Source organism: Cygnus atratus, chromosome 6 (assembly GCF_013377495.2).
Source record: "Cygnus atratus isolate AKBS03 ecotype Queensland, Australia chromosome 6, CAtr_DNAZoo_HiC_assembly, whole genome shotgun sequence".
Classification (NCBI taxonomy): Eukaryota; Metazoa; Chordata; class Aves; order Anseriformes; family Anatidae; genus Cygnus; species Cygnus atratus.
Window position 1 is genome coordinate 35,092,662 of NC_066367.1, and position 25,799 is coordinate 35,118,460.

At 34.1% G+C, this 25,799-nt stretch overlaps 1 protein-coding gene across 1 annotated transcript in view; it reads right to left on the reverse strand.

Moving 5' to 3' along the window:
- The window catches only part of LRP1B (LDL receptor related protein 1B), a 509,529-nt gene that overhangs the window by 212,503 nt on the left and 271,227 nt on the right, over window positions 1-25,799 (reverse strand). Inside the window, 7 exon segments of the mRNA XM_050711674.1 lie at window positions 2,375-2,620; window positions 4,696-4,896; window positions 10,417-10,599; window positions 12,251-12,418; window positions 14,577-14,657; window positions 18,482-18,598; window positions 20,395-20,520. Of these exon segments, the coding sequence (XP_050567631.1) occupies window positions 2,375-2,620; window positions 4,696-4,896; window positions 10,417-10,599; window positions 12,251-12,418; window positions 14,577-14,657; window positions 18,482-18,598; window positions 20,395-20,520 (1,122 nt within the window).

The following is a 25,799-nucleotide window of genomic DNA, read 5'->3' on the forward strand; positions in this document are numbered from 1 at the left end:
GTATTCTCATTATATTTTTGATGGACACTCAGCTAAATATTTTGTAAAGTGTCTTGAAAAAATGAAGTGCTGCATACTAATGTTACATGTTACTGCTGTGTACTACAGAACTGTTTGTCTATATACAGGAAAGTGCTATTTTAGATACCAAAAAAAAAATGTAGCTAAGGGCAAGGTAATAATTTTCTTCTAAACATTTTTTCTCCTGGATGAATGATTATTGGTTACTGCTCTAATATAATACACTTATACTCTGAGTTTAAGGCATTTGCAAACAAATATGGCTATTCTAAGACTTACTTTATATCAACTGGTAATATTGAAGACTTTGGACATTACTGGGGACTGCTGACCTTCACAAGATCACTTGCAACTCTAGTTGTAGTAGACAACTATAAGCCTTTGTTTTATGTTTATGTAAGAACTCATGCACAGAGATGTAAATTGTATGGACATTTTGAGGCTTACAAATGTACAGATGAGACCAAAATTGGGCTCACTTGACTAGTTTACTAAAGTGCTCTTCGCACAGTCAGCAACTAATGTATCAGAGGTTCTATCCTTTGGAGTATTTACCATAGCCTTAAATGAAAGAAACTCAAAGGGGTCAAGACTTTATTATTAATTGTAAAAGTATATGACATTTTAAATACAGAATAATTTTGTTGCTTTTTTGATGACATTCAGATATAATCTTTATACCTTTAAAGAAAGGTATTATCTTTCTTTATACCAGCTGACATCCCCAGTCTCAGATCATATATTTAATATTAAATTCATTGATAAGATGTGAAAAGTCAATTTGTAAGTTTAGATTCGTACTAACATGGCTAAATACTAAGCAGAAATATCACATGGCCCTAAGAAAAGCTGAGAAGCCTTGCTCTGTCTCAATTTTCTTACTTTTCAGCAGAAGTGAGTCTATTTATTTTTTTCTTCTTCTAATTTTTATTTTTCCCTTAGCTTTCAAATACTGCTAATTTGGTGTAATTTAAAGTTAATTTCAAGCATTCCTCTACAACAGTTACTAACATCATTTTATAACACTTTTAATCCTTTTTTCGTGTGTGTGTGTGTGTGTGTAATCCAGTAAGAATGTGTGGTTTTTTGAACGCTCAGAAATGCCAGTACTAAAATAAATTAGGCTGATCAAGAATCAAAAAGGAGTAAAACAGTGTCATCAATATCCCGAAAGTAGGGAAAGATTCTGGAGAACAGAGAGATGCATGGAGAGAGATGCTAAGGGATGCCCAAGGACCCTGACCAGTAATGTTCGAGACAAGCAACACAACAATGAATAAACACAATTTTAAACCTCATTCTCCTAAACCAGCAGTGATCCACCTTCTGGAAAAGCAGGTCGAGACCTAGCAAATGTAATGCTGGAAGGAGAGTGAGTGATTGCAATGATCAAGTATGGCAAAAATTCTAATCTCACAGTTCTTAAACAAAGCACAGTATGCAAGTCCACTATGGGCTGTCATTTACTGTGTCTTGCCAGTGACAGAAAACCGCTGCAAAATAATAGAAACAGCCTAACTTGAAAGTGGGGAGCGGAGTCATGGAAGAAGGACTGCCTCTTTTTGCAAAAGCAAGCTAATAAGAGAACTTCAAGTATGTCTTCTGCAATCTTAGACAAAAGTTCCTTGATTCTCTAAATATTCAACTCATTTTTCTTTGTATGGCCTACAAGTGACAAACAAACTGGAACATGATGAACTATAGCTGCATTCTTTTGTTCACATACATGTTATTTAAAACAGAAAAAAGTAATAATCACTAAAGATGTTTGCTTTTTGAAACTGTTGAGTTCAAAACCAGATAACCTTCTAATACTTCTGCAACACTTCAAGATTGCAAGAGGAGTCTGAATGTAATAAGACAAGGCACTCTGTTAAAATTAATTGTTTTTATTTACATATTAGACGACTGATCTTTTACTTCACTTAACCAATCAATATCAAGATGTCACAAACTGATAATTTTCTTGAAAATAAATAGAAAATACCCTATATTCCTTATATACATATTTCTATATGTACACATACATAAACATAAATACATATATAACTCCCCTGCATCAAAAATATACTTAAAAATGCTTAAAACTCTGAATGACTCAAAAATTATATGGCATTAGCATTCTATGGGATGTTTTATAAAGTAAGAACTAATACTGTATTACTCCTTCATCCTGCATCACGAACAGTGTCACCTTTGACGAGTTTTTCAGATTCCTATCAGCCCTAAATTTTCATAATCCAAACCTATACTTAATATTAAAAAATGGGTAAAAAATGAACAAACAACAACCTACCACTAAATGGACATAACAGCTATTAATGTCTGGAACAGTGAACTGAATTCAACTTACCGGTACTAATGCAATTTTCTCCATCCTTACTGAGCTTCCAGCCTTCATAACATGAGCACTTGACAGTATTTTTATGCTGTTCACATACTTGACTACACTTAAGGTGCTTGGTACAATAATCCATGATTTGACAAGTTTTGTTGTCTATACTAAGACTGAATCCTGCAGGGCAGGAACACACAATTCTTCCTCCAGGAACCACAGAACATTGATGGCTACATCCACCATTATTTAGTGAACATTCGTCTGAAATAACATGGAAAAATTAAAGCATTAAGGACTGCAAGGTACATCAGTTATATTGTATACTTCTTAAAGACACCGGGTCAACTAAAACATATGAAAAGCCTCTAAGAAAAGCAAACTGAATTTTAAATCTGCTAAACAGCTACGTGTATTTATTTTTAAAATGATCTAATTTTTAACTATTCAGCATTGTAGCTTTCCTGCAACCTTTCAAGATTTTAGCATGACAGATGTACAATACATATATACACCCACTCATCTTCACAGACTTTCATGCATATTATTTCTTCACTAAAGAAACAGAGTGTCCATACAGAGTTAGCCCAAGGCTGATGTATAGAAAAATAAACACACATACTTTCCCAAATACTTCCCTTGCCTCCAAATACTTGAATTTCTGGGTTTGGGAAGGCTTCATCTCTTAGTCATTAGGTATCTATATCATAAACAACTCGTTGTCAAAGAAACATGTAGAAGTAAGAATTAAAAATAAATAAATAAAAACAAATAAGGATTTATTTATCCTTCTTTTCCATTAACAACTACTAGAGAATACTTTTTCTGCAACGTCTGTGTCAATGCTCTCACATTATATTCTGCACATAACTGATGATCTGCAAAGCTCTCCTAAATGGATTGATGGTGATTTGTGAAACCTTTAAAGAATCTGAATTTAAAGCATGGTAATTGTGTACAGTGGTCTGTGAGGAATTCTGTGATCAATGGAGCAAAAAAGCCATAGAATTACTCCTTACCTCATAGTACTACTGATAATCACAGAATCAATGGCAGTGCCAAACTGGTCCATTGTTGCACCGGAAACAAGGCTTCATTTTTATTTTTTAATCTATTTGTGTCTTTAGTTATTTTGTTTGATTCTACCAAGTTTCTGAAAGCCCTGTTCACTTGTGATAAGATTTATAAAACAGTTTTCTAAACAAGAATTATTCCCTTCCCAATTTTAAAAAAGCAATAAAAAGGACTTTCTTCTAATAGCCCTTTGTTCAGATTTCAATTTTTATTTTTTTATTTTTATTTTTTTAAAGAAAAAAAAAAGATCAAGCTCTTTAAAGTATCTAACATGCAAAGGTGCAGCCTGACAAACCACACATCCTGAATATATCCTTCATTTTATGCTTGGGTTTGTTTTAAAACTAAATAATTAAGACAGGTAAAATGCCTGTTGTTGAATAGCACACCATCTAGAAGTTGTAACAATTGTTAAAAGACAAGCCGGGCCCTATGTTGTGTCCAACAGGATATAGATGCCATAATTGTCTACGACTAGGAGAAAGATGATTGTCCAAATACAGCAACAGCACAGAAATAATATAAATGACCTTACGCTATATCTTCTTTCACCTGGAGTTTAAATGATGCACTAACAACAGAACAGGTGACAGTATGGGAAATTTGGGGCTACCACGTAATTTTAACATACTCCAGAGGCACAATGAATTTAACAATCCCTCTAACAGCACAGTCTGCAAACCAACAGAGCAAGACAGCGGAAATCTCTGCCCTCTCCAGCAGCTTTTGCCCAGCCAGTGAACTCACTCAGCTACGCTAAACAATTAAGGTGACTCAGCACAGCCCATTGAAGGGTCTCCTAGTGAAGACTGATCCTAGAGAGTGAAAACGCTTGAGAGCACCTCCAAATTCTGTTACCATCGGAGAAATGTTCATGCCTTCCAGCTATCCCAATACATTTCTTCATGATCTTCTATACAGCTACTGACAGGTTTCCATCAACTCAAGTTTTTGTAATCTGAGAGAATTGCACATTAGGTTCAGTGCTTTCATTTGTGCCAGAGCCCCTTAAATTGTTTACCTCCAGAAAATGAAAGAGTTACCTAAGCAGCTATGTTTGCCCTTATTTAAAAAAAAAAAAAAAAACTGATAGATCAAGGAGAACAGCATGATTTAAATTAAAATAAATAAATAAATAAATATAAATCCTCACACAGGCTACTGTGATAAAATTTCCATAAGATTAACATGAGAAGTTTTGTTTGAAAGAAAATATTATGACAGACGGTATCAAGGAATCAGGAAAATGTGTCTAAAGCAAATACCACAAAGATCGCCTTCATCAGATCCATCAGGACAATCTCTTCTCCCATTGCAGAGCTTCTCAGGCTGTAGGCAGATGGAGGTATCATTAGCACAAGGGTATTTTGGTGGTCCACACATATAGCCCTCGCAATTATCCTCATCAGACTGATCCTCACAATCAATATCGCCATCACATAGCCACGCTTTGCTAATGCATCTCCCTTGGAGAAAAAAAGACACAAAATAAACACAGGAAATCAGACTGGAAGCAAGCTTTGGAAAAAAAAATGTCAGTAACATTACACAGGATCAATCCTGATTTTTTCAATGCTGAATAAGAATGCTTACAGGCAGGACATATCCTCATAATCTCAGTTAAATATTCCAAATAGTACTGGTTTTTATTTTTATTTTTATTTTTTTTTTTAATTTTTTTTTACTTCAGCTTTTCTTCCTCTCTCCTCCTTTATCTTCTATTCCAACAGCCTTCCATAGGAGCAGTGTTTCAAGATATGACATTCTATTTATGTGGGTTTGGGGAACAAAATCTTTCTAGGAAGTATAAACAATACATTTCCAGAACATGACAGAGAAATGATTATCTTTTACACGGAATAACTATAAAGGATGAAACATCTGACAAGATTTTAGTACTACCAAAGCAGTGTTCAGATTATTTCTTTCAGTCTTTAAAAGGAAAAAAAAATAAAATAAAAAATAAGAAACCAATACCTTTGTGCTGACCACTAACATTTAGAGATGCAAGACAGCCTTTTGGCTGAGAACATGGTAATGATCTTTAAAAAAAACATACAGGTAGTAAACTAGAATCACTGAAACCAGGGTTTGTAACAGGTAAAGAATAACAGACAATGAATGTATGTGTGTGCACGTGTGCATAGTCAGGTCCCAAACTGTATTTTTGATCTCTCCAGCATAAACTTGTTACTTGCTAGCTACAACCACAAAAGGCTGGTTGTAAATTTTGGTAACACCTGGACTGAACAAAATTGATATGGACTTATCTCTCCAATTAATACGGAGACATCAAATAGAACTAATTAAGAAGCTGATCTTGCACTGTGCTTCTGCCTATAAACTACTTAGAGAGGCTGTCTGGAATGGGACAGAAGATCCTGGAAGCATGGGGATCCACTGAGAACAATGCCTGTGGATGCCCAGGTAATGGCTGGTGATAATCAAGACTTAAACACAAGACTGGTAACTGCAAACTGCTGAACAGCATGAACTAACGTGACTTTCTGTTCAGCCTTCCCAGTTTGGCAACCATCTTCCCAACAGAAAATTGAGACTGAATATGATACCAAGCGAGTGAGTGAAATAATCAGCTAGAATAAACTCTCATCCCATTGGTTATTAAATGCACCCCATTGCCTGATCCACTACAGGCTATCAGTTACTCTGTGTTGCACACAGCATGGTCCCATATAAAACCACCTTGAAAGAGATTCTGTAGAGCTGTCTGCAAAATGTAGCACCCATCCCTAACTGTCATTCTACTATCTGCCATAAAACAGCAGCTGATTTCAATTTATTTTAAAATAATTGTTTGCTGGTTAGCTTAAGATGAGAATAATGGTTTTCATTTGTTATTTTCACCTTCTTTTAATTGCACAGGTACCATCTTCTTCACAGAATGATACAATACAGTGGTACAAGAACAAAGAAAAAAATATGTTTCTGCAGCATCCCACAAGGCTGCTTTCACTTTCGGTGAACAACAGCAAGAATTGAAATTTCAGGATCACAGTACAGAGAATGCGGTTTCAAACAACAGAACATAATTTTACCGATGCAAAATCCCTGAAAAATTAAACGGGGAGAGATGTCAATTAGAATGAAAAGCTTTCCCCTTTTGCAATAATGGTCAAAGCCCTAAATAGGCTACCAAGGGGTCAAAGTCCCAAAGTCCCAAATATCCAAAAAAGATAGGAATGAACAGACACAAGGAAACAAAGCTGTACACATAACATGTATGCTGTCTGCTCTCACATGCAATCAAAATTGCTTCAAAAAATGCCTAGATTCATTATCTTGAAATGAACATTGATTTTATATATTATTCTAACACAGCAGTAGAATGAAAGCTAATGGAAGACATGAATACCAAGCAAATGCCAGGTCCCAAAGTGAATTGGTGTCCTAATCTGTTTTTCTTTTTCTTCTTCTTCTTTTTTTTTTAATCTTTTATACATACAAATGTTTACAGAGCAAATCAGTTTTCCTACCTTTCCCTTACCTTAATGAAGATATATTTTAAACTAAATGATTTAGCTATCACTATGATAGCTATGACATGTTCTTAAGTAGAATATACTTACAAGGAATTAATCTTTGACAAAATTCTAAAGAGACAGACCTAATGAAATATTATGACTCTCTTGAAATCATTACTTCAAATTCACTCAATTATTTTTGCTTTACTGCCCCTTACTGAATCTTACATTTTTGGTTTCTAGAAACCATTTCTGTAAAATTCTATGATAAGTTAACTGCCTCAATGGATATATCTTTTCTTTGCCATAGCTCTTTAGCGTAATACAGAAAAAGTAAATGTAAAGTAGTACATTAGAAGTTCTGAAGCAAGAACTATGGGTAAAAGACTCATCCAAATGCTTCTCCAGCTTTTTTTTTTTTTTTTTTTCTCCATTTTCTACAACTATTAGCAAGTACAACAGAGAATTAACTTTTTACACACTGTTCAGTCTTTGGCAGTCTACTGAACCCAGGGAGTTTTTGGACTGATGATCTATTAAACTGTAGGAAAGCTGCTTTGATGGACAGTTAATTGCATTCATTTTCCTCTTAGAGTTGCTCCTAACTGCTGAAAGCTGTAATGCCTTCCTAACCTATGGAATGGACCCAAACTCATTCACACAAAAATGCATATGTTCTAATCTGACATGTTCAACAAAATGCAGCAACTATGCCAGTCAGTCAATGATCTTACTTGCTTTGTAGTACACACTTGAGACTTAAACTACTTTCTTACACTAATTTCTGCTGTTTAAAAGCTTTTTGTTGAAAGCAGATGCTTATAAATATCTCCTGGATGAGAGAAAAGAGAAATTTTCTCCTCTACTCATCCCATATCACAATCTTCCATTTTGACTCTTATATTCCACATTCAGACAGTATTATTTGCTGTTGTCCTCCTCTTCCAATATCACTGTAATGATCACCAACTGGTTACTTCCTCTCTGTGTACATTCCTTATTTTCCCACTCAAATAAATACTACTTCTTCCTTCATTTTTTTTTTCCTCTGGTATATTATTAACACATGGGGAAAAAAAAAAGTACAAAATGATAGCCCACAGGATAGCATTAAAAATGGTGACCTACAGAATTAACTGCTTCTTCAACAAAATACAAAAAGCCGTAAGTATGAAAAATGTACAATACAGTTCAGATCTATTGCTTACTAAACTGAAATATTCATGACTTTTTTACATTTGTCTTCACAGAAGTACTTGAATACTACTACCATTAGAGCAATTTTTAAGTGAGATTGCACAGATTTTAGTTTTGGTCCAGTACTGCAATCTGCAAGTAGGAAACAGAATAAAAAGTATAGATTTTTGCAGTACATAAATCTGAGTTGAGGTACATACCTGTAAAAAATTTGTAGGACAGAATCTGAATTTAGAATACTTAGTTTAATTTTAGCTTAATCTAATTTAGCCTAAACTAACTTAGAAGTAGTCTAATTTAATTTAAAAGCAGAAAGTGGACTAGAAGCAGCCCAATGGTAGCTAATCTAAGGTAGTCAATGTACCTCCTTCACTACTGCTGCTCAGAACTCTAACATTGTTTATCGCATCTCCACAAACAACTGTGTGATGTTCCAGCAAAAATGAGAAATGTCAATCTGAAATCCATTAATGCAAATTAACAGATTAATTTACCCTTCTTTTGAAGCAGACCTATTATATTTTGAATTAGTAAATTGGACACTACCACCTAGCAATATATAAAGGGAAAATTAGCCCATTTCTCTTAATATGAACAATTCTCACAAGTGTGAGGAGCTAGACACTATTATTTGCTTAAAATAATCCACAGAGAAAATGACATTCTGAAATCTGAGAATCATGAGAGGATTATGACATAAACTATTTCTCATAACACCATTAATATTCATTTGTCCCACCATGCAGAATTAAATTGAAAAGTAACTAAATAAAAATTTGATTTTGCAGTTTCTTGTTACAGTGCATTACCAACATGTTTCCTCTGGAACAGCAATTTTGCTCTTTCCAGGACTGGTGGAAGGAAAACAATGAAAAAAAAGTTATTGATGGAACTGTCAGAACTGATTCCTGAAGTGATGATTCCACACAACCAACAAGCATGATCGAGTTTTCCTATAAATGAAAGCCGTATATCCTTAAATTCAGCAAATGTTTGATGAAAATAAAATTTTTGCTGCCAGAGAATTCACATTTCATCTTACATACCACAAACTGACTGAGACATTGCACTCATTGCACATGATTATAAACATGGTTAAATGTACAATGAGGAAAAATAGTTTGAAAACTTTTCCCCATTTAAGCTTCAGGAAAAAAAAGATATTACACTTCATAAGGAAGTGCCTTTCTTCTTTCAGGGTTCCCATCAGGCTATTTTAGGGAAAAGACTATTCTGTTAAAAGGGAAGAATCTCTTTTCACTTACTGAAGGTATTTCATTTTAAAACTACTTAAATACATAGCTATGGAAACTGCAAGAATACTAAAGAAAGTGTTTTATTTTGTCTAGACAAAATTCTGTATTTCATATTTTTAATTTTCATATTTATTTAGATGTTATGATTTCTGTAACTTTAAAAGCCAAGTAGCAGCAAGCAACTAAGCATTTCTAAGACATGCTGAAGTAGTTCACATATTAAAAATTTACTCTGTTCATACTGTAAATTTGAATAAAGTACTTTACTGTATCCACACAAATTTGCAAATACTCCTAGTCAGAGTTCTATTTTGCAACATTTCTCATGCTCAGCTATAACACAGACACTAGGACATGTTCTTCTTTCCATTACTAATGGCAGCTATAATTACTACTTATTATATATATTGCAATTTATATTTTGTTTTTAAAAGTTGTTTTACTGCCAATATTTCATTAAGCTTTGAAAGAAATTGAAAAAATGATTAGTACAATTACAACCTATATACATTTCATATTCTTTTTAAGTATGATTTTGCAAAATATCCTAATGTAAACATTAGCTAGTCATATTATTTTCAGATTTTTTAAAGTAAGTAGCAAGATTAGATTTTAAGCATTCTCAGAGAATACATTTTTCTTTCAATGTTGTCATTAAAATTTCCAATGCTGTAGTTCTAATTCTTTGAAGTCTTCTAACTAATTACTTTACATAATTTCAATGAAATCACTTGTAGTGCCAAAGACGGAAAATGGAAGCAAACACTTGGAATTTAAATCATTATCAAATGCTACATTTATGTATTTGTTTTAATGTACTATCAAGAGAACAGTCTCAGCTTTACATAATCTCAAAAGCCATCCATTTTATATCATAAATTAGAAAAGAGATTAGGGAAGCATATTCTCTTCTCCCAGTACGAGTAACATCATCTCAGTAGTATTAAACACTAAAAGCACTGTTCACATAGTACCTTTATGACCAAGTCACATACAGAAACACAAACACAGTATTAGTAAGTGAGAGCAAAACATATTTGTGAATATATACCTGTACTCTTGCAGGAGAACTTTGTTTTTTCATCACACAGACGTATAGTTCCATTGCAGCCTTTTTCATCACTACCATCTTCGCAGTCCTTTTCTCCATCACAGCGCCACAACTCAGGAACACAGTTCCCATCAGGACTGCATTGAAATTCCTTCCCATTGCATCTTCCAGGAGAGGGAATTTCTTAGAAAAATGAGAATTACAATGAAAAATATATTCATGTGAGTTTTTTCTATGCAAAGTTTACAATGAATTGGAATCCCCTTTACTAATCAAAGCCAAAGCCAGAGTACCCAAGTATAACTCAACACCGTTTTTTTTTCCTTTTTTTTTCCTAAATAACCATAATTCTTGCATTCTATCATAAATAAATCAATAAAAAGTTCTTGTACAAGTGTATACCGTGTAGCAGAGCAGGATACAGAAGAACTGTTGATGACTGTATAAAACACCTATTTCAGACAGTGACCGAAGTCCCAATGTAACATGGTATTGTATAAAAAGAGATGGGAGTGAATAGGGAGGCAAATCAATAGTACCAGACCAATTATTTTGATACACATAAATAATAATATATTTTCAAATATATAAAAATTAAGAACTTTACTCATGTACATTCTGCTAATCCATCTATTTGTATGAGGTCTGCAGATAGAATGTAGACTCGTAAAAAGGACCAATAAAATCAAGTACAATTATTTTATTGTGGGAAAATCACTGAGAAAACTATGAGAGAAGAATATATTAGCTTCTTTTTATCTGTTTATCCTTTGCCACACGCATGCTCCCCTTCCCTCCCCACCCAAATAAATACAAAGTATGACATTTGATTGTGGCTGTAGTTTGTTAAAACATTTCTATGTTTCATCAATACTATCAGAAATTAATATTTAAATAACACAGAAATGAGAGAGTTACTACATAAAACAAAAAACAATCAACCAAAACAAACAAACACACAAACAAACAAAACAGAAAATGTAAACAGTAGCTTAAGGAATATTCTTTATTGGCTCTTTATCTAGGTAGCATGCACCTCCGTCAAAAGGACAAACATCATGTTTATCATAATTCAGTAAAGTAAAACTATGAAACTTCTCTTGGCATACATTTCTTTTTTTTTTTTAATGCATTCTTCTGTGATATCCTTCTGTATTATCTTATTACATCTCAAATTTTCAAAGCTTGTTGTAAAACTAATCAAATTGCTTCCTGTGTTGAGTACCAAGGAGATTCCAGAAAGTAACTTCCCCTTAAATCATAAAATGTGTAAGACAAGGTAATGACGTAAACTGTCCCTTCCCATTTACCACTCTTACCTATTCCCACTTCCTCTTCCCTACCTTAATATTCTGTTAAATATTTCTGTTTACAAATAAAATGCAGGTTTCCACAGGGAATAACAGGTACAAAGAGAGAAAAATAAATGGGCAAATTCCTCAGTTCACTTAAGTGTATGAGGGTGGGGAGTAAGACTGACATCTTCAAAGAGTTAAATGGAAGTTTGTCAACTATGTGAGCAAGGAAAGAAAAGATAAAGACCATGAGTTAACCCAGAAAAGTACAGAGATGTCTACTACAAATCATACCAAAAGTAGACTTTTAAATGTGGTAAGATGATGTTTAAATTCACTATGACTGTCAGCAATACAGCCAAACTTAACGCCACAATTTGTAGCGTGTTTATTGCAAGTTAGGGACTTCTTCACTGTTTCATTGCTATTGAAAATACAAGAGAAACACAGTATGTAGCCTATCTAGGGTCCTTTGTATTTATAATAATACATTCTCTGTATTTACCAGTAATAAAATGTGGGAAGAAGAAAATAGCTACCTTCCTTGGTGCAGTTTGTTTTTGTTTCATCACTAAAATCTCCACAGTCATTGTCACCGTCACATGCCCAATGGCTTGGGATACATCTGCCGTTATAGCACCTGAACTGATCAGCAGAACATGAATGAATACAGCCCAGTTCATCACTTCCATCGCCACAGTCATCATCTGCAAATATTAATTTTTATTTTTTTAATTTTAAAAGATACAAAACCTGAATAAAAGATGTCAGGAGAAATAAACTATTTCTGAAAGGTGAGAAAAAATAATGTGGTAAATAAAATAGTCTGTTTGTTAACTTCCCACAAAAGTACAGTAAACTTATTTCTAATACACAGTATTACAGAATATCTTGAGTTGGAAGAGACCAATAAAGATCATCAAGTCCAACTCCTGATTCCACACAGGACTACCCAAAAATCAGACCCTATTCTGAGAGTGTTGTACAAATGCTTCTTGAACTCCAGCAGGCTCAGTGCCATGACCACTTTCCAGGGGAGCCTGTACAGGGCCCAACAACCCCCTCAGTGAAGAACCTTTTCCTAACACCCACCCTGAACCTCCCCGTCCCAGCTCCATGCCATTCCCTTGAGTCCTGTTACTGTCCCCAGAGAGCAGAGCTCAGCGCCTGCCCCTCCGCTCCCCTCGTGAGGGAGCTGCAGGCCGCCATGAGGCCTCCCCTCAGCCTGCTTTGCTCTGGGCTGAACAAACCAAGGGACATCAGCTGCTCCTCATAGAGACATACGGAGCTTCACCTCTAAACCCTTCACTGTTTTCATAGCCATCATTTGGACATACTCTACTAGTTTTATGTCCTTTTTATGCTGTGGTGCCCAAAACTGCACACAGTACGTGAGGGGGGGCCACACCAGCACAGAGCAGAGCGGGACAATCACTTCCCTCTGTGGGCTAGCAGTGCCATGCCTGACGCACCCCAGGATAAGGTTGACCCTTTTGGCTGTCAGGGCATGCTGTTGACTCTTATTTAACTTGCCATCCAACAGAACCCCCAGATCCTCTTCCATAGGGCTGCTCTCCAGCTGCCTGTCCCCCAGCTTGTACGTGCAGCCAGGGTTGCCCCTTCCGAGGTGCAGAGTCTGGAACTTTCTCTTGCGGAACTTCATGCAGTTGATGACTGCCCAGCCTTCTCGTCTGTCAAGATCTCTGCAAGGCCTACGTGTGAAGGAACATGTAGTTCCTTAACTCTGTCTCTTGCCCCTCTGTCATTTTGGATAGTCTAAGCCCCTTACACTTCTTCACACTTAGCTATTCAGTCACAGATACCAGTAAAGTGTTAGAGGGCTGTAGATTTTCTTCATTTCTTTAGTCAACTACAGATGCTCCCAAATGAAGCTGTTTTATTTTATTCTCAGTGATTCCTTAAGTTAGACAGTTAAATACATGTATAAACAAGCAAGCATAGAACTGTATATAAGTCAAAATGAAAGTCTGATGTCAACAATTATTTTTAGCAGTATCACTTTTTTTTTTTCTATGCACTTGCAACAGTGAGAGTTAGAGAAAGATAGCAGCATGAAAGTAAGGGTGAAAAGTAGTTTCTCATTACTTTAACGTTGTAGTCATTACAACAATCTTAAGGCAGTTCCTGTAATTTGATTGTGATCACCAAGAGAGGGAAAAAATAAGTATGTTAGATAAACACTAAAGGGTTTCCTTTACACAGAATTTCAGCAAGCACACTGTGATAATTTGGGGATTTTGTCCATTTACAGCTATGAATTCCAGTCAGCGTCATAAAATTACAGTAATATCAAATTATGTGGTGGATGAAGAACCAACCCAATGTTGTCAGAACTGGCATGATATCCCTCCCACATCACAAGCTCTGGAAAAATATTCATGTGAATAGCTGTCATTCAGATATATTCTCTTTAGGACAAAAGAAGTAACTATATCATAAAGCCTTCCTGACCTTCCTTCTTAGTTGCTGTTTATAAAGTGGAACTTGCCCATGAACAACAAATTAGGTATTTTGTCACTGGAACAGCTTTGTTTTCTAAAAGTAGAAAATACTTTCATAAACAACATTTTGTTTTTGTTTTTGTTTTTAAATAATTGAAGATTGCATCACAATTCATTTTACGGAATACACTATTTGCAACTATCACCATATCCCACTGCACTGTTTCCTGAATGTTCCTTCAATTTTGCTGCTTTCTATATTAGGTCAGTGATTTAGAACTACTATACTTATTCTCTGAACCAGTTGCAAGACAAACTGGTAATATTAGTCTCATAAGAAAAGAATGAATATCAAAGTAAGATCTACCCTATTCATTTCAGATTAAGAACACTTGATACTTGCCTGAATCACAGAGCCATTTGCTGCTAATGCATCTTCCATTTTTGCAAATAAATTGAGTTAATGGTTCACATGTTGGGAATTCTGTGAAAGTGTTCAAAAACAAAATTTATTTAATGTACATCATCTGAGATGATTCTTTCAACCTCCTGCATGCATAAATTACACAAGTCGAATACATTATAAAAAACATCTGCACTTGCACTTGCCTGAGGCAATTTGGAAAGGAGGAAAAAGTGAGCGAGAAAGTGAGAGAAAAAAAAGGGGGGGGGGGGGAAGGCTTTTAACAATAAACACCATCCAATACCTATCCTTCATCAATGTGGACCACTGAAGTGTATTATTCTGTGTCATATGTCATGGTCCTATACTCCCATCAGACCAGGCCTGTCTTTGCCATTAGTTTTATGACTGATACAAACTGAGTTTTCAGCATTTTTATTTATATAAAAAAGGTTCCCCAATTGCAATAACTGCCAATAAATGATAGGAAATAGAAGACTATAAAATTAGAAGGTTAAGTACAAAGTAAAAGAACAGTCAAGAAATAAAAGTTACTGCACAATGACATAATAGAATGCAAAATTAAAATGTCAGTATTTACAATCATTTCCTACATGTATTCCTGTAAAAAAAAAAAAAGTAGAAAACAGACATTATCATTCACAGAGAGTCATCTATTACAATGAACTTTGTTTTTAAGATTGTGTAATATGCTTTTGCATAAAATGAGTTTTTTTCAGATTTCTTTTTCTTCTAAAACCAATGACGTAGCAAGGTATGCACATTCGTACTATTTACATGTTAAACTGTGCTTGTATCCATTCCATTTGGAAAATACAAGATCCACCTGACAAAACCTACAAATTTACAGGAAATAATCTGGAAGTTTAACTTGATTCAAAACGAGTGTGGATGAGCCTAAACTCTCTATAGAGACGTTCAAGAGAGTAAGATTCTTCTCAGAAAGTGTTAGATATCTAACACAAACCATAGACAACGATATTACCAATCCACTTGAACTGCTAAAGGCAAGTTCTTCCTTCACTGAGGACTTTCTGGTTGGAAGTTCCGACAAAGAACATCCTAAATGCAACAGAAAGTAGCATCTGAAATGAGGCATAGCCCTGTCAGCTACAACAAAACTGCCAAAAACTACAGCAAATCACCAAGTGGATTCCTCATTAGGTGTCTCCAGCTACATTATATTGTTCTAGTGTTGTTACAACTGAGCCGAAATAAAGCTAAACTTCACAAAGATTTTGAGAATCAGGCCATATAATCACTCAGGAGTGAAGCGTTTTTCTGATCTTTTTAAACACGCTACATAAACATAGCATTTCTTTATAACAAGAAGTGAAATATTTAGTCAATGAGTCTCTGACTTAGATTTGCTGTCTCTTGCTGTCTTTGTTGCAGAAAATGTGCTATAGCTAACACAAAAGCTATTATTTTTATAGCAGCTCAGAGACAGTTTTAGCTTAAAAAAAAGTCACACCTAAACCAACAAACAAGCTACATCAACTAGTAATATTTAGAGATCACCAAGAACATTGTAAGACTAAAGTGATTATTCTGCTTCAACACAAGAAAGAGGTGGGAAGAAAATTTAACACCAAAAAAGTGACAAAAGTTTGTCAATCACTCTTAGAGAGTCTTTTGTTGTTGTTAAACATAACATTTGTTTCTTGGGGGAACACATTACAGTGACAACCAAAAATCTGTTCTGATACAAATAATGTAGATGTTCAAGGATGATGATGACTGATGCAGGTAAAAAACTATTTGTAATTGTAACTATTAAATACAAGACGAATTTTAAACTGTTTCATAAAAGAATATTGGAAAGCTAAATATTTTTGATGGCAGCAATGCCTTTACCCATTAGCCATCAAATTGTAAGGCAGAATGAAAAATCAAATATTTGACATATTTTACAACCACAGTACTCAGGCATAAAAGAGCAAAATCTCAAAATATGGAACATAGGTAAAATTTGGCTAAACTGAAAGATAGCAGGTAAAATAATTGTTGATTAAATGATCTGAAGAAATATTCCAGATAAGCTGACAGGATATACCATACCAAACATGAGGAGAACTTACAAAGATAATATTAAGATCTATAAATTGACCAAGAACACAAGGTATGGCCAGTCACAGAAATTATTACAGTATCAAGTGCCATGCTGTACCATTACAGAAAACACCGTAATTTCAGAGACTGAAATAAAGCAAGTCCACTGCAATCACCTTCTCTATCTCTGTACACGGCAGGCAACAGATCTTACTTGATTTGAAGCATGGCAATTAGAAGCCTACCCTAATGCACTTTCACTCACATAATACTTTTGTTTTTTTTTTCCAGTTTTATCAAATTTCTCATCTATTGATCAGATATCAAGTACTTTCAATATCAAATAAGTGTTTTTTTCTTAACAAATTGTTAAAAAGTAATGAGAAACAAGATGAGAAAACAAGTTAATACTCCATGAAACATAACAACTATGTACATATAAAATTTTTGAAAGATCTTCAATGCAGTTATAAAAGAAAATAGTGCTGAAAATTACACATGGCCTTAAAAAGTAACAATGTAAACTCTACTAATGGGTATTAGCTGACTGCCAGTCATGAATAGTTGAAAATTAAACAAACTTAAAGGATTATGAATCAACACAATTTACTGATTGGATCCTACTCTATAGATTTTCTGGCAGCTGAGGACCTTGAGATTTATGTTTGTGGAGCACACGGGTATCAGCCACTCTCATTTATGTATTTACTCTCTACGTGCTTTTTTCTTGCTTCCCACTGGAAGGGCTTCATCGGTATTGAGATTTTTGCAGAAAAACTGTTATCAGTAACAGAACTCTAACAATGCTGAAAGTTTACATCAGTAAGAATTTTCAAAAGAAAAAAAAAAAAAGGAAATGAAATCAACGATAGTGTTTTCATAGTTTGATTTTGATTAAGAAACAATGTATTTTTGTAACAGTGAACTAAGTTAGAATATTAATACATCTGAGAAAAAAAATACAGATCTAACTACTAAGTATCCTAACAAATATAGTTTATATTTATTTACTTCGTGTACAACCTATCACTTCATGTTTGCATGGTTGATGCTACGAAAATATTCTGTCTCAGCGTTCTTTCTCAAAAACTCTTGAAAAGTCATTCCAGAAACATGTCCTATAATATTGCAACACACTTACTAATTAGTAAGTGGATTGATTTACTAATCCATACTACTAAGTCAAATAATATCATAAATATTACCTTGTAAACAGGTAACACCCTGATACAATATTTTGCAGACAGCTCATTGACCTTTTTGCACTCAGACTCATGGCAGTTACCTGTGACCTGTCAAACAGATGAAGGCAGTCATGCTGACTTATAAAAACTTTAATTGCTTGGAAGCAGCTGATTAGAAAGAGTGCATCTCTCTTTGCAGTATCTCAGTAAAGCAGGAATCATCAGAGCTGCTAATAATTAGTATCTCATTATATAACCAAGAAAGATTCCATTTTCTGCAAAATAGCACATTGATTTTTTGACATCAAACTATGCTGAGTGGGCCCAGGTATGCGGCTGAGATAAAGATCAGTTTATGAAGGTGACAGTATTTAATAATGGATTGTAAATTAGAAATGTATTAACTGATCTGCATATTTGGTATTGTAATTAAAAACTCAGTAATAGAATATGTAGTCTTCATTTGGTTTATTTACTAATCAAATAAATTGTATTTGTCATTTCAGAAAGAGTATCTTCAGTTCATATAAAAAGAAAAAGAAGACCCCTCAGACTCTTTCTATGTGTCAGCTTGCATTAAAAGAGAACCTTATATATTGAACTTTCTGTGGAATAATTTTACCTTTTGCCAAGAGAAAATTCACTTACCACAGGATGTCATTTCATCAGTTTCATCTCCGCAGTCATCCTCCCTGTCACACAGCCACGATGTTGGAATACAGCGTCCATTCCCACAAGCAAACTGGTCAATCTGACATGTTCTTGCTGTCAAGACAAAACACTCCAAAAATGCAAGGGAAATGGACTAAATCTGTTAGGTCTTTTGGTGCATGTCTGTATGTAGAAGTTGCAAATCTAGATAGCATCTCCTGGCCTGGTTGTTCATTTTACTTTGACTGACTAAACATTATTCACTTCTTTTGATTTCAGAGAAAATTAAGGTAATCTGCAGGACTGTGTTCTACCTCTGTATTGTATAATTCTTAGTGGTTTTCCGATGTTGAAGAAAACACTGTTTTACATTTAAATGTACAACACTAGGTGGTAGAAGAGCAGTAATACTTGATAAAATAACAGTGCTAGAGTTGAAATAAACAAAAAGCAGTGTATGAAAAATTCTAGCTTGTAATTGGAATTTTAAGTCTTTTATTTACAAACAGTATTTCATAAGATAAACGATTACTGAGATTGTTATTTACACAGAAAAAAATATAGCATGTGTATAACGTGCCTGACTTTACTGTTCCTGGAATCTTTGCATTTGCAAATATGCAACTGTAATGATTCATTAAAGTATACAATGTATGTCTTTTCTCAGAAGAAAAAAAGATCATTAAATGAAATTATACTATGTAACTACCGAAATGGTTTTGAAAGTTGATGAATATCATCAGTCATCAGTCTAACATAGAAAGCTGACACTATTTGTTTGTTCAAAATGTGAACCTGTAACTACAATGCCAGTGATAATGACACAGACTTTGATCCAGATTTAAGCGTTTGAAGTTCATCTATATGTGACTCTACACTTAAAAAAGACTCATACATTAGAAACCCTAATAATCAAGAGAGTACTTTTTCATTTGCTATATTCAATTAACCTTTCCTTTTTCTTCACAAAAATAGCCTCAAACAAAATAGAATACAAGCTTAAAATAGTTCAGAGAACTATTCTAAATGTGAATAGTGTTTGACAGTGCAAAAATAAAAGGAAAAAGAACACAAAATTCAAACCACAGCCAACTGACACAGGGATGCAAAGCATGGTCTTCAAATCAGACTCTTATTCTGCAATCATACAGTTGAATATCAAATGATATCAAGATATATTAAGATCTGCAGTAACACTGTAATGGACACATGGACTTTACAGGTCTGTATTTGTGCTAGACGTTTTTTAGCCAGACCACACGAATAACAACCAGTACACAGAAAAGGAAATTTTAAATCAAGCAAACTGAGTTCGGGTAACATGCTATCACTGGATTTCAGTTTAAAATGGCCATCAGCTTATTGATGTCTGATATTTTGTACATAATGATTGTTTAGTGTACACTACTGACCAGCAGCAACACTCACTTCAAGATTTGGAACTCCATGATTTATTTTAGTGGAATTAGTAAACAATCTTCCTCTTGGTATTTCCTTATAAATCCATTACATAGTTAATAAATTGCAAATGCAAATGAAAACAATTTTCAAGATACCAAAAGGAAATTGAGTAAGAAATTACGCTTTTGTCAGCATAAAATAAAATTTACTCATCACAGCATGTTAACAAACAATTCTAACTGCCAAAAAAGATTTAGTGGGGACAAGTATGCAACTAATTAGTGCTTTGACAGTCAACTTATATGGATAGATTAAGTGCTGAATTACTTCGGAAAGAACAGTCGAGCACATGGATTAAGTGAAACATAATTTGTATTCCAGCCTTAGGTGTATCAACATCTGAATTAATTTAAAATGGCAATAATCAGATTAATAAAAGTAGACTGGTTCAGTTCAGCTTAGAGCAGTCCTGAATAGTTTATGGAGCTGGAATTAAGTAAAGTTTTTACCTGCACAGGTTTTATTTGATTCATCTTCATTATTACCACAATCATTAGCTCCATCACAAAGCCATCTCTTGGGAATGCAGCGATTATTTTGGCATTTAAACTGATTTTCAGGACAACTATGATTGACTGGGAAAAGAAAAACAGAAAAGCATTTCTCCTAAGAAAATGATCAGAAAAGCAACTGAAAACAGTATATTAAATTGTATTTAATGATGATGCAGTTAGAATGGTTATCATTGTTACAATAGATCAGCAATGCAGTCAATAAAAAATTTGAGTACTTAAACATAAATTAAAAAATACATAGTAAAGAACTTCCTATTACACTAGTGTCAATATGGAAATCCTCTTATAATAATGACTAAGTGACAAAAGGTAGCAGCATCTTACAAGTACAAATGAAAAGACATCAAAAGTGAACAGACAAAATTCTGTTTCCAAAAAAGTGCAAATGCAAGGTTTATCCTGCATGCCTCTAATATATAATAGATGAAACGCCTGAGTTTCACATTATTTGAGCTACAGCAGTTAATACAAGCTGAAAATATAATGATAGTCATCCAACAACAGTTCTGTTTCAGGCTACATTTGGTACATGGAAACGTGAAGTTGAAGGTTTATCAGAGAATTTCATCACCTGAGAATTTCAATAGGCTTAAAACACAAAGGATCCATAAAAGAACTTTTATTGCCCAGCTGGTAACCTAGTAAACCTATACCATATACATGACAGGGTACATGCGTGGGAGTATGGCACTCAAATGACCTGGACTGGATGCACATATCCATCACATTTGTTAAAAAATGTCATCTCTTGTAACTTGCATTATATAATACTGAAAGATATTTGCTTAAAATCATCTTGAACTGAACAGGAAATTTTACATTTTCTTCAGTGTACCCAGGTCCTAATCTGGGGTGGGACAGGGCTGTATATTTTTTCCAAAATAAAAACAAAAACATTGAAATATAAAGAAAAAAAAAAAGATTTGGGATTAAAACAATTTTTAAGAAGTAATGCAGTAAAAATTGATCTAAGGATTTATGTTGCAAAAGGTAACAAAAACTGGTAAATTGTTGGATCCATTGTTTGCCATCAAGCTCACATTTATGTTCTGTGCAAATAACATTAGGAATATAAAATCCTCGAAGAAATATATATACATAATGTATATAAAAATTGACAGTGATTTAGGTATAGATATATGGCAACATGAATAAAAACATCACAGGTATCAAGAAAAAGGCAATTTCACAATAGGTTTAAAATGACAAAAGCAAATCTTTCTTGAATTGCAAACAGGCAACTGAACACTTCTCTCATGAGTCAAGTTTATCAGCAGCCAGATATCACCAAATTTTTATTATGTTACACTAAGGAAAAGAACAAATATGGCTCCATCTATCTCAAAATTTAATTGTATACATAAATACTTTAGCTATCTCAAAGTCTAGTAAAGTTGAATTAACCAAAAATAGTTTAAACCATACATTACATACATCTGATTAAACTTGTTAATTTCTAGGTAACCTATACATAGATGTTGAATAGATTTGTTCCTCCGCAGAAATCATTGACTTTTCTGTAAGCCTGGGAAATTCACTACTAATCATTGAAAACTATCTAATTTTTAATAGAGGGGTAATTTTTTTCTCTAGTACAAACACATGGATGCTAGGGGATTATGTCTAACTAAACAAATTTCAGATACCTTTTCTTTTAAAAGTAAAGGAACAAACACTAATAAGTATTTTAAAATACTCAAGACTACCTTAATAATACCTTAACGTGAGCCACCTGAGCGCATGCCCAAATTCCAAAATGAGATCCAAGACGTTCATTACATGTTTGGAACATTAAGTATGGATCTAAACATTCAGTATGCCATGCCTAGACAGAATACGTTTCTTTTCAATTCACCCAAAACTAAGTCAGTACAGGTCTATTTATTTACATGGAATGTAAGTATGGGAGAAGGAAGGCAGGCAGGTTTCTTAAAAGCAAAAACAAAGAGAAGCAATACAAAAATGTTAATATTGGCACAAATTAGAATATGAGTAGCACAAAAAGAAAGATCTGAGTGCCTTGTCTTGATGGCACTTCACAGGTCGTCAGGGTATAAGAACATCCCCATACAGATTCTCAAAACATCCACATAAGGAAGAGAAGGGGCAGTATATAACCAGACAGAAACAAAAGGCAGGCTGAAGTCACTGACTGAAGATACGGGGAATGTACAGAACAGGAGTAGTGCTGGAAGACATTCCAATCAAGAGACAAAAGACAATCAATGTCAGATTCTTAAGGGCAAAGATGAAACATTCAAGAATCCTCACAGGGTTTCAGGAAATATGTTGAGTATTCAACTGCCATTATGGCTTGTCATCCACATCATTCACAAATAATATTGGTAGACTACAGGGACAAGTGCTACCTGAGAAACTGGGAACTGGAGAATGAATATCAGTGAACTCAGTTCTCAGTTTTGATTTAAAATAATAATGATCCTCTGTGAAGTCTAGCATTAGGCTTTGTTGCATTAGTAGGGCTTTGCTGCCACAATATTGCTATTTCCTTAAAAAAAGGATGTCATTGAGTTACTTTATTGTTTTAATCCATCTAAAATGAGGTTTGCAAACTGAAGCGCATATAAGCAAAGCAAAACAGAACACCAAAGGGAACAAAGATGTAAACTGCTAAGCACATATCCAAAATATTATACAACAGTGAGCAGAGATTTGAGCAGGTTATAAAATGTGTTTGAAATGATGCACGTTACTGTCAATGGCCATACATACATCTCCTTTTTACTTACCAGAGAATTTCAGGTGTCAAAAAGTAAAATAAGCTGCAGTGTAAAAGTGACAAAAATCTGGTATTCAAGAGTGAAAAAGGTATCTCACAAACCTGTTTTTGCTAGCTACCAAATATCACTGGAAGAAGGAAGACTTTGAAAGCACAAAAATTATGTAAATGCTGCTGACCTCCTTTTCCAGATGTGACAAATATGTAAGTTCTGCTTCTTTTATGCTAATAACAGGGTCTATTACTAGCAGATCTTGCTCATCTACACAAGAGCAATAAACTATACACAGTTTCAAATGCTGGGTTAAAAAAAAAATAAATAAAAAATAAAAATCTAATGTTCTCTTCTACCTACTCAGCCATCCACAGTCTCTTTTTTAAAGTTTAACATATATCTGGAAACAAATGGTATTTAAAATGAAAGGACATCTTGCAGGCTTATCCTTGACATTTCAGTAGCTTTTATCTTTGACCTTTCTACCTATTCTTCCTATTGAAAACAACACAGAGTGAGTGTGATACCAATAGCACATGAACCCTTCATGAGTGTTTTGTGCGGAAGGTGCAAGAACATTTGAGATAAAAATTAATAATCTGAGCAAAAAGGTATTCCAAGTTGTATTACACTTACGAAGCAACCTAGTTTGCAATATGACTGGCAAATAAAACTGCTATCACACATGTGATGAAAGTAAAACAGGGAGACTTTTTTTTTTTTTTTAAATCTGACTTTATTATTAGAGACAGATATTATTTTTAATGGTATTTAAGCTTTTGCTTATATATATTTAACGAGTGTGTATTCTATTCATAACTGCAAATAATTCAGGCTAATTAAAAAAAAATCTATTGAAGTTACTATAGCAACTGTTGAAAAGGAATATTACTGCTATCATACTGGACTCTTTAACTGTATGTCACATACAGGTTTGGACCAGATTATGATTTCTTTTATATCTATATAAATCCCCTAAGTATTATGGGCTTTGATCAATGAATTGGTCTAAATTACACTAATTTAAATGAGAATCAATTCAACTCTGCCAAAAGATTTTCCTTCTTACTCTTTTTATTAGTTGAACTCCTTATTTAAGTATAAGAATCCTTTGTATTATGTTAGTAAGCACTACAATTCAGATCAACTGGACAAATGTCTTGACAAGAATTAGGACTTAAATCAGTACAACTACTACATGGAGCTATCAAAATACATAAATGCAGGATAAAAGAAAAATTGTCTATGTAACAGCTACAAAGAAAAAGACCAAGGGATTACAAAGGATGACAAACTCGGTATGTATCAACATCAAGCCTGTGTGAAACAAGCAAGATTTACCTAAGGATATATAAACACCACTCTCAATCCTCACGAACAAATTCTCTCAGCCTCATCAGGTTCATAAAGACCTCAGCAGAAGTACATACATCCAGTTTTGGACACCCAACCCCAAGGATCATTTGACAATGTTCAATAAAGAGCAAAGAAATCTAAACAAACTAATAAACAAAACAATTTATTGTGAAAAAAATAAAAATAACAAAACAAAACAAAACATTAGAGTTGTTTTTTTTAAGAGAGAAAAGACTGAGAGACCATGACAGAAGTTTTCAGACAAAGAGAACAATGCTTCAGAGTAGAAGAGTTCATCATGTCTACAACTGATAGGAAAATAAATAATGAATTTTCATTTCTGTAAAGGAGACTTGGTTTAGGGAAATGATCTAATGATAGAAATAGGCAAGCATTGCAACAAACTGAGGAGGGAAAGAGGAATTTTCACAGCTGCAACTCTCCTTTCCAGGAACGACACAGATACATAATTGGTATGCTTTCTACTATTTTCATTTCAACACTGGGACTCTAAAGTAAAGATAACAACAATACTATAGCTCTACTGAAACTGAATTTTTAAAGACAGATTACATCTTGCTATAACTGGAAGTATTGTATTCTTTCTTCTTAAATAAATAAATAAATAAATAAAACATTACAGAATCACGGAATACTTGAAGGTAGGAAGAGATTGCTTGAGATCACCTCGCGCAATCCCCCACTCAAGCTGGGTCAACTAGAGGAGGATTCCCAGGACCATGCCCTTTTGAGTTTCAAATATATCCATAGATGGGCAATCCATTGCAGTGTTTGACCACCCTCCCAGTATAAAAATGTTTCCTTGTGTTCAGATGAAATTTCCTGCTTTTCAATTTGTGTCTATTACCTCTTGTTCAGCATGTAGGCGCTACAGAGATCTGTCTGTCTGTCATCTTCATTCCCTGCCATCAGGTACTGTACTTATCCTTGAACTGCCTACCAAGGCAGCTGCCAAGGTGAGGCTGACCCAGCTTAAGAAGAAGGTTGACTAGAGACAACCTGAGGCCCCTTCCAACCTCAACTATTCTATGACCCTATTCAAAAAGTGCAATAATGGGAAACCAAGCAAAATATCCCTCCACAGAAAGAATTAGAAACAACAATGCCAAAATCAAAATCAGTATGACTGACATACTGCTCTTGTACTAAGCTATGAAACTAGTACATAAGTGTCATTTAAAAATACTACTATTATTATATGCAAGAAAATGAAAGATTTACATAAAT